This window comes from Arvicola amphibius, chromosome 1 (genome assembly GCF_903992535.2).
Source record: "Arvicola amphibius chromosome 1, mArvAmp1.2, whole genome shotgun sequence".
Taxonomy (NCBI): Eukaryota; Metazoa; Chordata; class Mammalia; order Rodentia; family Cricetidae; genus Arvicola; species Arvicola amphibius.
Genome location: NC_052047.1, coordinates 134350157 through 134364785, shown reverse-complemented (window position 1 = coordinate 134364785; position 14629 = coordinate 134350157). Strand labels below are relative to the sequence as shown.

Genomic DNA, 14629 nt, shown 5'->3' with positions numbered 1-14629 from the left:
TGGAGGGTGTAGGTGTGAAGACCCCTCTAGGCTGGGGGTGAGGCTGCAGGTGGGGAGACCCATCTGCCTAACTGGCCTGCTGTGGAAATGCGTGTGTTCAATTATGCTGGGCTCTGGAGCCTTCTCTGTGGCTCTTCCCCCTCTTCCTTGACATGCTTTCCCTGCCTGTCCGAGACCTTCTCATCTTTAATAACTTTCTTTAATCTGACAGTTGGCGATGACAGGTGTCTCTTCCTTGATCAGTTCAGAGCTGTCTCCGAGGAGTCAGGGCCTTGCCTGTGAAGTAGCATCACATCTTCACTACCTGGTGTGGTATTTGATACACCGTGTGAACGCACAGCATTTGCTGAATGAATGAAAGTGACTGCCTGAGTGATAAGGGAGGCTGGGTGGGGATCCCACCGGAAACTGGGGGAATAGGGAGGGCTGTTTGGGCCAGAGTTGGGCCTATGACTTGGTTCGGCTCAAAACTGGATCCCCTCAGGTACTTTCTGGGATTCCCATGAGTTGGTCCCTAGTAGTCTTTAGACTCCTCAAGGTACTTTTTAGGATGTCCTGTGTTGCTTCCTATGCCTCCCCGAGGTGTTCCTTGGGTCTCCTATAATGTACTCCCTCAGGCCCCATAGGGGGTCTTTGCTCTGTGGTGGAACAGGCATCATGCCCGAGAGGGACTGGACCTCATGGACTTTATCAGGAGTTAGCTGCTAAGTCCAGGCAGACACCACTGCCCCCCTGATCTCTGACTCTTTGTCAGTGAGTCACCAGGTATCCATAGCTCAAAGGCTTCCTTCAACTCTGGCGTTCTCTAATTTTAAATGTACTGGGCCTTTGCCCTAAATATCTTCTCTGCGTTGGTTCTATTTTGATTCTCATTCTGTTTTGCTCCCCACCTTGGCTGGACAGACAGGAGTTAAACGGGACTGGACTTTGTGTGGTGCTGCCTTAGGGGTGTCTTCATGGTTCCCAGTTGCAATCGTGTTGCTGCATAGACAATGTCCCTGAGGGGCCCAGAGCTCTCCCTGGCTGATGGGGAGATGTGGGTTCTGGAACCAGTGGGTGGGAGGCTCTCCCCTTAGGAGCCAGTACATTTATAGGCATCCCACGTCCTCACTCGCTGGGCCAGCCCTCACTGCGAGAAAAGCCCTGTGCAGCCAGGACCCTGCAGGGCTATGTCCTGAGGGCAGTGGTAGACTCTCACCAAGATGGTCTCCGAGGTTCTTCTGCCACCAGGGCAGATTCAGGGACAGGATGCAGCTGCTCTAAGCACCAGTGTCCTGTCGCTGACCAGTCACCCCCTTTCCTTCTGGAAAGCTGTCAAGTTACAAAAGTAGTTAGTTTTTCTGGGAGAGATGAACCTAGTGAGGCCAGGCTGGCTGCAAACTGGTCGGGAAGAGATGGGGAAAGCCCCTGGAGTCCTGGCCCTAGCACGGTGTTCTCGTCCTTATTCCGTGTTGGAGGCTACATGTGTATGCTTGTTCCTGGGACTGGCACATGCCCTTCGCCTTCAGCCCAGTTTGAAGTCTTTATGAGCCGGTGTGTAAGGCGGTGGTACCAAAGCGAGGCTTAGCGATAGCCAATGGATTTCAGAGACAACTTAGGTCTTTCCTCTAATTGTTTTTCTTCCTCCCTGGCTTCCTCCATTGTTAGAAAAAAATGATGAACTGGAAAAAAAAAAAAAAAGACTGTGAGAGATGAAAACGGTTAGCATCTGCACGCACTCTGTCAAATGTTCCCTTGCTGTGCTAATACTGTGTTCAGCAGTTCCGCCAGGAGCTGACGTTGAGCGCTGACACAAAGCTTTGTATGAGATGACTTGATGGCCCTGCCCCAAGGAATCTCAAAGTCGAGTTGGTCAGGGAGAATGATGAAGAGTGCTTGCCTCAACAAATAAATAATAAGTAAGAGCATGCCGCCACAGAGGAGCCTAGGACTGGGAGGAGCCACAGTGGAAGAATGAATTGGAAGTTGGAGGCAGCTCGGGGCTTTCCAAATGGAGAGCCCTAAGGCCCTGAGCCAGAGCTAGTCAGGGCCGGCTCACTGTGCTTTACAAAGCACATGCCCGTGACAGGTGGAAGGACGGAGTATAGCGATGAGAGATCCAGCCAGGAGCCTTGTGGGTGTCTAGTGGGTGTTAATAGGAGTTGACAAAGTGTCTGAGTAGGGAGGTTGGAGCGAGATGCTCCCACTTCTGACGCCAGCTCAGCTGGGGGTATCTGGGGGAAAGTCACCAACCGTCTTCAAGTTTGGTATTGCAGAAGGGTTCACAGGGCACACCAAAGGCTCCTATGACCATGACCATAACTTATGGCATGGAAGGATTTGGAGTCACATCCACAGGGAAAGTGAAGGGCAGCACCTCCAGTTCACGCCTCCCTTCAGTCAGAGGTGTGCCTGCACCTACCAGCAGTGATAGATGCACGACCACATGACTGCAGTGGGGAATCTTACCACCCCAAGTTGTAATGTCCAGAGTTCTTATTGGGATTCCATCAATACTGACCCTCTGAGCAGGGATACAGGAACATACCTAAAAACATAATAAAGGCAATATACAGCAAGCCAACAGCCAACATCAAACTAAATGGAGAGAAAACTCGCAGCAATTCCACTGAAATCAGGAACAAGACCAGGTTGTCCACTCTCTCTATACGTATTCAATATAGTTCTTGAGGTTCTAGCTAGAGCAATAAGACAACAAAAGGAGATCAAGGGGATACAAATTGGAAAAGAAGTCAAACTCTCACTATTTGCTGATGGTATGATAGTTTACAAAAGCAATCCCAAAAATTCTACCAAGGAGCTTCTATAAAACAAAAAGCTTCCAGTAATGTAGCAGGATACAAGATTAACTCAAAAAAAAAAATCAGTAGCCCTCCTGTACACAGATGATAAATGGGCTGAGAAAGAAATCAAAGAAACATCACTTTTCACAATAGCTACATATAGCATAAAATATCTTGGAGTAACTCAAACCAAACGAGTGGATGACCTATATGACAAGAACTTGAAGCCTTTGAAGAAAGAAATTGAAGAAGACACCAGAAAATGGAAAGATGTCCATTTTGGGTCTTGGGAAAGATGTCTTGGGTAGGTAGAATTAACATAGTAAAAATGGCAGTCTTACCAAAAGCACTCTACAGATTCAACACAATGCCCAGCAAAATTCTTCAAAGACCTCGAAAGAACAGTACTCAACTTCATATGGAAAAACAAAAAACCCAGAATAGCTAAAACAATCCTGTACAGTAAAGGCACTTCTGAAGTTTTAACTCTACCACAGAGCTACAGTACTGAAAACAGCTTGATATTGGCATAAAAACAGACAGGAGGACCAAATGGAACCAAATCGAAGACCCAGATATTAATCCACATACCTCCGAACACCTGATTTTTGACAGAGAAGCAAAAAATATTAAATTTAAAAAGAAAGCATATTTAACAAATGGTACTGACATAACTGGATATCAGCATGTGGAAGGATGAAAATAGACCCATATCTATCACCATGGACAAAACTCAAGTCCAAATGGATCAAAGACCTCAACATAAAGCCAACCACACTGAACATTATAGAAGAGAAAGTGGGAAGTACACTTGAATGCATTGGTGCAGGAGACCACTTCCTAAATAGAACCCCAGCAGCATAGACACTGAGAGAAACAATTAATAAATGGGACCTCCTGAAACTAAGAAGTTTCTGTAAAGCAAAGAACGTGGTCAACAAGACAAAAATGAGAGCCTACAGAATGGGAAAAGATCTTCACTAACCCCACATCAGATAGAGGTCTAATCTCCAAAATATACAAAAAACTTAAGAAATTGGTCATCACAAGAACACATAATCCAATTAAAAAAAATGGACTACAGACCTAAACAGAGAACTCTCAACATAAGAATCTAAAGTGGCTAAAAGACACTTAAGGAAATGTTCACCATCCTTAGTCATCAAAGAAATGCCAATCAAAACAAGTCTGATATTCCATCTTATACCTGTAAGAATGGCCAATATCAAAAATACTGATGACAACTTATGCTGGAGAGGATGTGGGGTAAAGGGAACACTCCTGCATTGCTTGTGGGAGTGCAAGCTGGTACAGCCCCTTTGGATATCAGTATGGTGATTTCTAAGAAAATTAGGAAACAACCTTCGTCAAAACCCAGCAATACCACTTTGGGGTATATACCCAAAGAATGCTTGATGGAGGAGTGTCTTATGTGTTACTTTCATTGATTAATAAAGAAACTGCCTTGGCCCTTTAAGATGACAGAAAATTAGGTAGGCAGAGTAGACAGAACAGAATTGTGGGAGAAAGGAAGCAAAGTTGGGGAGACGCTTCAGGCAGTCGCCATAGTCAGTCGCCATGCTTCTCCTCTCCAAGACAGACGCAGGTTAAGATCTCTCCTGGTAAGCGACCACCTCATGGTGCTATACAGATTACTAAATATGGATTAAAGGAAGATGTGAGAATTAGGCAATAAGAGGCTGAAATTAATGGGCCAGGCAGTGTTTAAAAAATATAGTTTCTGTGTAATTATTTTGGGTGAAGCTAGCCGGGTGGCGGGACACAGCCCCGCTGCTCCATCTACAGATGCTCAATCGTACCACTAAGACATGTGGTATAGTTACACAATGGAGTACTACACAACGGAAAAAAAATAATGACATCTTGAGATTTGTAGGCAAATGGATGGATCTAGAAAACATCATATTGAGTGAGGTAACTCAGACCCAGAAAGACAAACATCATATGAACTCACTCATAAGTGGCTTTTAGACATAAAGCAAAGAAAACCAACCTTCACTTCACAATCCCAGAGAACCTAGACAATAATGAGGACCCTAAGAGAGACATACATGGATCTAATATACATGGGAAGTAGAAAAAGACAAGACCTCCTTAGTAAATTGGGAGTATGAGGACCTTGGGAGAGGGTAGAAGGGGAGGGGAGTAGAGCTCACTAAAATCAATTAAAAAAATACTCTCCGGTTATTCTGGAGACCACAGCTCCACTAGAAATCACTGTTAGCTTGGCTGGTGCTCACAGTCTAGAGAAATGAAATTTCTCCTTCCAGGCTATGCAGTCCAGAGGCCTTAGCAGTCACCTTCCAGGCCAAAGGGCAAAAGCCGGACCTATCTTTGAGTGGATCAGTTCTTTATTACCAGTTTCTAGTTTGGCATGAGAGATGACACAGGGTAGAGACTAAGGAAATGAGTAGGAGGGAAGGAGGAAGGCTTCGTCTGTGCATTGGTTTTATTCCCCTATGGTTGTATTCTAAGGGCATCACACATGTTCACAGTCATGGTTGCCTTTGAGGTGTCTATTGTGATTGACAGCAGGGAGACAGCCACCCACATGTTATACAAAGGACTTGCATGCCCTTGACATCTTTCCTAGGCTTCTGTTCTCACTCGTGAGTAGAGGTTGGAGCCACCCATGGGCTGTCATGAAGATTATGTGCAGCCCTAAGTGTGAGGATTCTTTGCACATGTGGCACAGATGCCACATTTTTTACTTCAGAAAGCAATCGTTAGCTAAGATGAGTCTGTGTTGCTTTACAGAGAGATGTCCGCCATGCTTTGGAAAAACACCACCGAGGGCTGGGGAAGTGTTTTCTGCAGTAACATCCTCCTCTTCCTTCCTAGGTGAGGCTCCAGGTTGGGCTGTATGCTGTGTACCTTCTGGACTGGCTCACTGTCTTTAATAAGGAACAGTTCCTCATTCTGCGTCTGGAAGACCACGCATCCAATGTCAAGTCCACCATGCACAGGGTCTTCCAGTTTCTAAACCTGGGTATGTGCCATGCTTCAGATAGTGGGGCTCCACATGAACCCCAGGGACATGAGCTTTCTCATTTGTGTGTGTATTTGCAGTGTATGTGTGTGTGTGTGTGTGTGTGTGAGAGAGAGAGAGAGAGAGAGAGAGAGAGAGAGTGTGTGTGTGTGTATCTGCACCTGTATGTGTGTGCTGGGGTGTGTGTGTATCTGCACGTGTGTGTCTGTGTGAGAGAGATGGGGGTGTGTAAGAAGTCAATATCCGTTATCTTCCCTACTCTTCTTGGTTTTTTGTTTGTTTGTTTGTTTTGTTTTGTTTTGTTTTGTTTTGTTTTTGAGAAAGGGATCTCATGGAACCCAGCTTGTTGTTTTGGTTAGGCTGGCTAGCCGGGGAGTCTCAGGGTCTGTCTTTTTCCTCCTTTCCAATACTGGGGTTAGAGACACATGCTGCCATACCCTGCTTTTAAAGGGGATGTTGAGGATTTAAACTCAGGTCCTTGTGTTTCTAGAACAAGCCTTACAAGTACTTTACCCTCTGAGGCAACTCCCCTTCTCCATGGCATGTGGGCTCTTTAGGAGTGCACTAGGTTAAGCATAAAATGGGCAGAGATGGACTGTGTGAGGCCCAGGGACTTCTGAAGAAGTCCTCTGTTCCTGTTTACCGGGTAGGTATCGCTGCATGCGGCCCTGCGCATGTGGTGTTGGGCAGGCTGTGGCGAGGAGGTACTCCTCTGAGCTCTTTCATCCTAGAAGAAGGAGAAGGAAGCCCGGCCTAACTCACAAAATGACTGTTGGTATCCATGGGGAAGGTAGGTACTGACACGGTGGGCCTAGTGATGATGGGGGACCCCAGCTGCTTCAGGAGCATAGAGGTATTAATGAAAGGCCAGAGCAGATGGCTTGAATCCTGAAACAGTTCAAGGTCACAGTGGGTGGCTAGGAAAGCTCTCCAGGGACGTGGAGTTTGGAAGTCTGGCTGTTACAGCATCTCAGGTGTTTGGTAGGGAGTCCCTGAAGTCAGAGGTGGCTCATGGTTGACCTTTGGCCTGCCTTCAGCCGAAGGGCACTCTGCTAACCGGTTGTGCCCCTGGCTGGTAGAGGCACACACAGAGGTGAGGAGTGCTGTCTGGGTGTGAATGAGTCACCCAAGGACAGCTGTTGTGTAGTGTGAAGCAGCAGGGCTGCGTCCCGCCACCCAGCCGCCGGCTAGCTTTACACCCGAAATAATTACACGGAAACTGTAAACTGTATTCTTTTAAAACACTGCCTGGCCCATAGTTTCAGCCTCTTATTGGCTAATTCTCATATCTTGCTTTAACCCATATTTAGTAATTTATATAGCACCACGAGGGGTGCCTTACCAGGAGAGATCTTAACCTGCGTCCATCTCGGAGAGGAGAAGCATGGAGACTCCCTATGGCGACTGCCTGAAGCGTCTCCCCCACTCTACTTCCTTGTTCCCACAATTCTGTTCTGTCTACTCCACCTACCTAATTTTCTGTCTCTTAAAGGGCCAAGGCAGTTTTCTTTATTAATTAACCAATGAAAGAAACATAGACAGATAACTCTCCTCCATCACTGTTGAGGCTGTAAATGTCAGCCTATGCCACTTTTTCACGGGACATTTCCTATAGTCCGGTCCAATGACCTGACCTAGGAATTCTGCTAACTGAATGTTTCTTGAAATTTATTTGGCCACCACTGGTATTCAGGACTCTTGTAAATTTTCTTTCTTTCTTTTATTATTTTTTTCCCTTTTTTTGAGAACTGGTATGGGCTGAAATATAGACACTCTCTTTTCCATTTAAGACTTAGAACCATTTTTCTTTGATTTGACCACCTGTAAATCTCTTGCATTATGTGGTTGCCTTCTGTTCCTAAGAGGGGCAGGACTGTAAGGTCAATTTTCTGGCTTGTATAACCCAGAGACAGTGCTATTGCAATGGTTTTAGTTGGGTCCTACAAGCTTGGGGTCCAGAAGCATGAGGAGATAGTGGCCTAGTGACTGGTTGATGACTCAGAAGTTTGGGATGTGAGCTATAGCCTCATGTGTAACCCCTGCTGGCCTGCCCTGGGGCATTTCTCCCACGGACGCAATTGCTGCAGGTGCAGGGGCTACCAGTCAGTCCTCCCACCCTATGGCCACGACACAAGAAAGAGGAAATAGAACTCACTCGGGCCTAAGCCCTTTGCGTCACTCAGGAACCCAACGTGAAAACGATGGTGGCAGGATTCCAGGCTACCGAAGTCCCTATACATAGTTACCCAGGACAACTGAGGGCCCTGAAGGGTGGCCAATGCAGAGTGGCTGGAGGTGAACTCTGAGGTGTGCCAAAGGTGAAGGAACACCATCCCACAAGGGCAGACATGACCCTAGACTTTAGAATCGCTTTACAGTATTAGTGGTTTCTTCCCTCTTTGGTTTCTTCCAGTGGATCTAACCAGATCTTTTTTTATTTCGTTTTATTTTTTTAAAAAATTATTAGTTTTATTTTATGTTTGTTCTCTTTGCATGTATGTGCATGTACCATCTGTGCACCTAGTGGCCTCGGAGGTCAGAAGAGGGTATCAGATCCCCTGGAAGTGGAGTTACAGGATCGTAGGTACTGCAAGAATCAGGGAGGTTAACCACTGAGCCATCTTTCCAGTCCAGCCATGTATCTTCTTACAAGAACGTCTTGTACTTGCCCGAAGTTCAGCTGGGACTCTTGTGACGTCCCTTCACCTCCTGCCTTACAGGATCATTTTCCTTCTCATTATAGGGCCTCTAAGTGAGAAGCAAGAAGCGTTGATGACCAAGAGCCCTGCGTCTAACACACGGCGTCCTGAGGATCGTAGCCTGGGGCCCATGTGGCCAATCACACAGAAGATTTTGCAGGACTTCTATGGGCCTTTCAACACTAGGCTGGCACAGGTTCTAGATGATGAAGCATTTGCCTGGAAGACGCCATGAGAGCTGAGTCCCTTCTGCTGGAGCCGGACCTATAGACTCTGTCATTGCCATGACTTTAAAAGTCTCCTGATGGAGAACTGTCACCCACAGTGTGAAGAAAGCCACTGGTGCCCCTCTTCTCCAAGTTGATAGTTAATTGGAACTATCTGACATTTCTCTTGCCATGTTCAACAGCTCTGCTCTTGAATTCTTCCACCTGAAGCCTTGGAAAATGCACTGGGGCTAGGCTTCTGTCTGTTCCCAGAGTACCTTGAAGCTTAGGAGGGTGGGCTGGCACCCAGTGTGTGGGAAGAGGAGGTTTGGGGAATCCACAGATCAGCCCTGACCTCCTACCTTCAGGAGAGCTTGTCTGGGTGTAGGATTGGACAGCTCTGAGATCCGATTAAGTCCAAGCTCACTAGAGGCCGTGCTTTGGGGTTGATTGGAACCACCCTTCATGTGTTATTTCCCAGTACACCTTGCATTAATGGCTAACCCCATCTAGCAGGGAACGGAGCTGCTTGGAGAATAGAGGCGCTTTTTATTTTGGTTCGTATTCCCAAGTCAGCCCTTCAGTGACATCAGAAATAAGCCCTGTTCCCTTTGCTGTGCCCAAAACAAAACAAAACAAAACCCTGGCATTTGGCAGTGCGTTCATCTCTCTGACCTCCTGTTCTGCCCCCGCAGACTTTATTTATGCCCAGCATAGAGAAGGGGCACTCTTAAACTGCGCCTTGGATTTGACTAACCCTGCCTCTCTTTTCTGCGCCTTTGGATGTTTTCTCAAGAAATTCAGTTTGTATTTGGAAAGGGAAGTTTTGGTGTTAATGCCAGAATAGAGCAACCTCAAGGCGTTGAACAGTTGGCGGGAAAGGAAGTGAAGCCCTCGCCCTGTGTGGAAGGTCACCAGAGAGCGCAAGCTGCTTCAGTTTCTGGTTCTGGCTGGTTACCGGCTCCCTCCCTCCATCTTCCTGTTGGAAGAATCTTTTATCCACATTCTTTGTCATGTGTGGCCAAAGTTCCATACTCACGAAGGATCTCAAGACACCTGTGTCCTCAGAAACACATCTCACAGACTAAGCTTGGGCTAAATGCGGTGCGTGGTGACGAGGAGATAGCTTGGCTCTCTATGGACCTTTCTGATCCTTTTAGGAACTTGTTTTGCATTGGATAAGCTGAAGGTCTTGTCATCCAGGGAATACCTGGGAGAACAGCTTAAGCCTATTTGGCACACAGGACCAGGTGGAATGTCACAAAGCTTCTCCCTGGAGTATTGCCAAGGGATGCTTCCTGGGAAGCTGTATTCTCAGGTCAGGATCCTGTCCACCAGCGTCAAAAAGTGTACACACTACATACCCGACTGTCACGTGAATGTGTGAGAAAAGCCGGGCGTTGGTGGCAGGAGGATGCGCAGTTGCTCGGCCGTGTGAGTCCTTCTGCTGTCCACCATTGCTGGAGATGGGACTCTCAGCCCATGGGAAGGTTCGGAGAGCTCTGAGCATCAGCATGGACCGGGCCAGCTATGCTACTGAAGGGCTTGTGTGTCTTGAAGTCTGCATTCCAGGACAATCCCCCCTTTTCTCACAGCCAGCCCTTGGCTGAGTCGCCAGTGGGGAAATCTGGCCTGAGTACAAGGATGCTTTGGGAAGAAATGATGAGAGAGAGAGAGAGAGAGAGAGAGAGAGAGAGAGAGAATGAGAATGAATATTTATTTGGAATACTGTGTGTGTGTACATGTGGCCGTGTGGCGTGTGCAAGAACGCACACACGTGCGGGTGCTTACACCGAGTGGGTTCCCCTCAGCTATCTTGCTGATGAGGCTTCTCCCTCCATTAGAGACACAATGCCTTTATGGATTAATTTCTCCACCAGTTAGCCTGTCATTTTCCAGAACATATCTCTCACTACCCCACCCCATCCACAATTATAAGACATTTTTCTTGCGCACTCCTATGCATGTGAATAACATGTAGCGTAATTCTGCTTCTTACAGAAGTATTGCCAAAGGTATTATTTCCAATATTATTTGGTTCATTGCTGATCTTTTTAAATATGCAGCCCCCTCCTCCCCTTCTTCCATCTGGGGCTATCCAGACCCGGTTTGGCCTCTAATGGTCTCTCCCCAGGCGTCACCAGCATTGCCTTTGCTTTTGCTCGGTCGAGGCCTCCTCTTGTTTGAGAGCACAGGTAGTGTTTTGGGTGGTAGCTCTCTAGCGTGTCACCCCAAACCAAAGCAAAACACAGACCTGGTACCGAAGACACTTCGTATTCCCAAAGCTGTGTGCCAGGTCATATGAAACCTTCCCTCCCTGTGTCATATAAGGTATGATATGCGAGTCACATTTATTCTGTACTTTTATTCATATTTAACAGAATTAAAGATGGACCCACACAGCTGGTGCCTGCGGGGTGTGGGCCCTCCATCACAAGCTTGCCGGCCAGTTCTTTCCATGGTGTCCTGTGTGCGCGAGCAAGTCACGGGGGTGGAGGGACGGTCACCACCTCCCCTGTCTTCCTCATCACAAAGGGGTTGCCCATGATCCTCGTAGCAGAAGAAAACCCCAGAGCAGTCACAGGGCCACACCTGTTCCCTGGGGAAATCCCTGTGCAGTCCTGTGGTGCTTGGCAGACAGGCTGGGAGGTCCTGTCCAGCTCCTAGCGGCTCTCATATGGTCTTCAGATGTAGGAATCTAAGATTGAGAGACCACTGGCCTCAGGGATGTGAGTTTGGATGCTTGGTGCCTCTGGGTGTATCTTATCACTGGGTAGGCAGGGTCTCCTGCTGGGGCTTGAGGAAGATGGAGAGGGTATCCCACTCAGCATTGGCCTCCATAGCAAAGTAACTCAGACAGGGGCCTTTACACACTGAGCCACGTTTCCCAGTGAAGCTCCAGCCCTCAAAAGTTCCACATTCCTGACAACGTCAAAAGCTGAAGACCGTGTTCAAACACGCAAGCCAGTGGGGACATTTCACGTTCAGCCACCACACAACACATGCTTATTCTGTCAGTGCGAGTCTGAGCTCAAGGGAACGCACATTGGTTTCTCCGGGACCTCTTACCATGGCTCATTAGTGACTGTTTTCCTTCCTCCTCTTCACATGGGTGTCCCCCTCTGTGTAGGTCCCCGATACCTTTTCCTCTTGCCTTAAAGATGACAGCGAGACCCTAGGAGGTCTCATTTAACTTCATTGCCTTTTTAAAGGACTCCCCTTTAAATGCAGTCATACTCAGACGCTCCATCCACTCAGGATGTCAACACATGAATTTGAGGATGGAAACCATTCAGTCCACAGAGATGGCTTATTCCACACTTAGAAGCTTGGGTCATCCTGGACACAGAATGGACCTTTGGTCAGTCCCATAGTTCTGGGACCTGTCTCCCAGCATGGCTCCTTACTCTAGTGTGTTGAATATGGGGCTAGGTTCAGCACAACCTGGTGCTGGCTTTACTCTGTGAGAATGCTTCTGGCTGGAGAAGGCGGAGGATGGTGGGATTCAGGAAGCAGGCCAAGGCCAGGGCATGCCTTTGAGGGCTCGTGCGCCTTCTTGCAGGAGCTCTTCCAACCCTTGTTGCTAGGAAACACAGCTACAGCCTCAAGCCTGGGTGGTGTTGTGCAGGATGGCGTTTCTCTGTTGGGACAGCAATCACATCCTGAGGACATCCTGGTGCCCTGTATTTGACGCCAAACTAGTGGAGACTTGCAGGAAAAATTAGCTTCAAGGAGTTCAGATTTCCCTGAACTCCAGAACCAGCTCCCCTGCAGGCACCAGAGAAGGAATGGGGTTGGGCAGAGTCGAGTGAGGGTTTTAGCTACTGCTACGACAAGTCACTTCAACTGGAATGTATCTTCACCCCAGAGGGAGCTTCGGGCAGTAATCTCTTTAGTCAGGGCCTTTGGAAGAGTGCCCTTCAGCCTCGCTAGCATCCATCCTTGTGATGGCTTCTGGTTTGTTTTCATGACCCCAGCCCCTTCCCATCAATCCCTCAGGTCGTCTTAGTGACTTCAAACAGAGTGAGTTTCTCATCATGCAGTCCTGGAGGACAGAAATTCCACACCAGGCATCCTTGGCTGAAGCAGGGTGCCAGTGAGGCTGTATCTTCTGGGACCCCACACCAAGCTATGCGCAAACCTTTCCAGCTCTGAGAGGCTGCCAGTTGCTTTGAATCATAAGCTCCTTTCTCGGGTGGCATATTTAGACTCTTATCTCTGTCCGCCCCTGCTTCCCTGGTCATGTGGCCTCTCTTCACCCCCGGCCTCTCATGAGGACCCTTGGAGTTACATGGAACGATCCGTGGTTACTTCCCCATCTCAAGACCCCCCTGCGAAGTTTCCGTTGCTGTGTTAGGGGAACATACCAATAGGTTCTGGGGCCCACATGTGAACATCTTCCGAGGCTGTCACGTAGCTGACCACAGGAGGGTGGCCCTGGGAGCCTGTGGCTCTACCATATGGAGTCCTAGCAGGACTGAGGGGGCAGCAGCTCAGTAGAAGCTCTGGGGTGATACTCTGGTATTCTGTGATGGGGTGAGTGGGACAGGTGTCGTAGTTGTAAGCCCTTTGGCTTGTGCCTTCCCCCGCAAGACGCTTACCTGGCTGACTGCTGTGCAAACTAGGTAGACTACTGAGCTCTACGAGAAGCGTCTTTTAAGGGTGTGTGTTTGGGCTTTTTAGTGCTTATGAGCCTACTCTGGCCGTCCCCAGGTTGCAGCTACGAGGCAGCTAAGAGGTTCCAAAGCTTGGCTGTTGTTGATGTCTTCGTTCTGCGGAGACAACTGCTCGTAAACGTTGCAAAAAATAGAATCCTTTCTTAAGTTCCCAAGAGATCTTCAAGCTCACAGCCTCCCTGGCCCCAACTTCTGCAAGGCTGACCTCCAACCCCGCTGACATCCATCTGCATAATGGTCCTGGCTGGCCTTGCCTTCATGACCTTTGCCTCTGCCTGAGCACAGGCTCTGCCCCCGGTCCTGCCCATCTGGCCAACATCCTTTTTCCTCTTTCTCTTCCTTTGCTCCTGAGCATGACTCAGGTGGAAGAACTGTCTGTGAGCAGCCATGGGGTCCTTGGAACTGCAGGTTGTTGTCCCAGGAGGAGTGACGTGGGATTAATGATGGGACTTTAACCCCATCATACCTTCAGGTGACCATGCAAATCAGGCATATGGGCTGGAGAGGAGCAACGGTGTACCTTGGTTGCCACTGATACGTTGGTGTGTTCTGTGCAGGGTCTTCAGGGCAGTGGGGAGAGGAATGCCCTCTTTGCTGGGCAGCACATGGCAGCAGCTCTGTGATAGGGCACAGCTAAGTGTATGAAAGAAACCTTCTAGTTCACAGTGGAGAATCCCTAGCTAGGACAGCAGTCTGGGGGGTGCCAAGCTTCATCTGGCTTCTCAGTGAAGAGGTCACCAGGGCTCTACCTGTTTTCTGGGGGTGCTTTGGAAGTCCTCAAGAGAGTCAGACCCTGGTCATATATAGAAGCAGGTGGGTCTCAGTTAAGGATGAAATATGGGTCACAAGTACACTTGTGGCTTACCCAAGGCAAAATAATTGGGTGACCTAACTCAGTAGGTCTCTGAAGGCCCTTCCTGGCTAAACCGGGAAAGGCTGGGTCTTTGGAATGGAGGTAAGGAGGTGGCACCTCCCCTGACCTAGCTATTCTCTACCAAGAAGGATGCTTCAGTTGGCATCTTCAGATTCCAGCCCAGCTCCTTAACCCTCAGCATTATCATGGAGGAAGACAGTGAGTCCTGGGTCTAAAGGCCAGTGTCTCTGTAACCATGGGGACACAACTTTTCTGTTGTCCTCATGAGTGGGCATCACAGTTAACCAATGCAGGCTGAGTATCAGAGAAGCCAAAGTCACAAAGTGCAGGTTCCCAGAAAGCGGTCGCACAATGTCAACTTGGAGTTCTTAAACTTTCACT

At 48.3% G+C, this 14629-nt stretch overlaps 1 protein-coding gene across 6 annotated transcripts in view; it reads left to right on the top strand.

Annotated features, from left to right (window-relative positions):
- Chst15 (carbohydrate sulfotransferase 15) overlaps positions 1-11135 on the top strand; it is an 82767-nt gene extending 71632 nt beyond the window's left edge. For all 6 annotated transcript variants that reach the window (XM_038347126.1, XM_038347134.1, XM_038347144.1 and 3 more), the window contains exons 7-8: positions 5646-5793; positions 8537-11135. In XM_038347126.1, coding sequence (XP_038203054.1) covers positions 5646-5793; positions 8537-8727 — 339 coding nt within the window. In that variant the 3' untranslated portion in view covers positions 8728-11135. The remainder of the gene's footprint in view (positions 1-5645; positions 5794-8536) is intronic.
- Positions 11136-14629: the final 3494 nt, after the last annotated feature.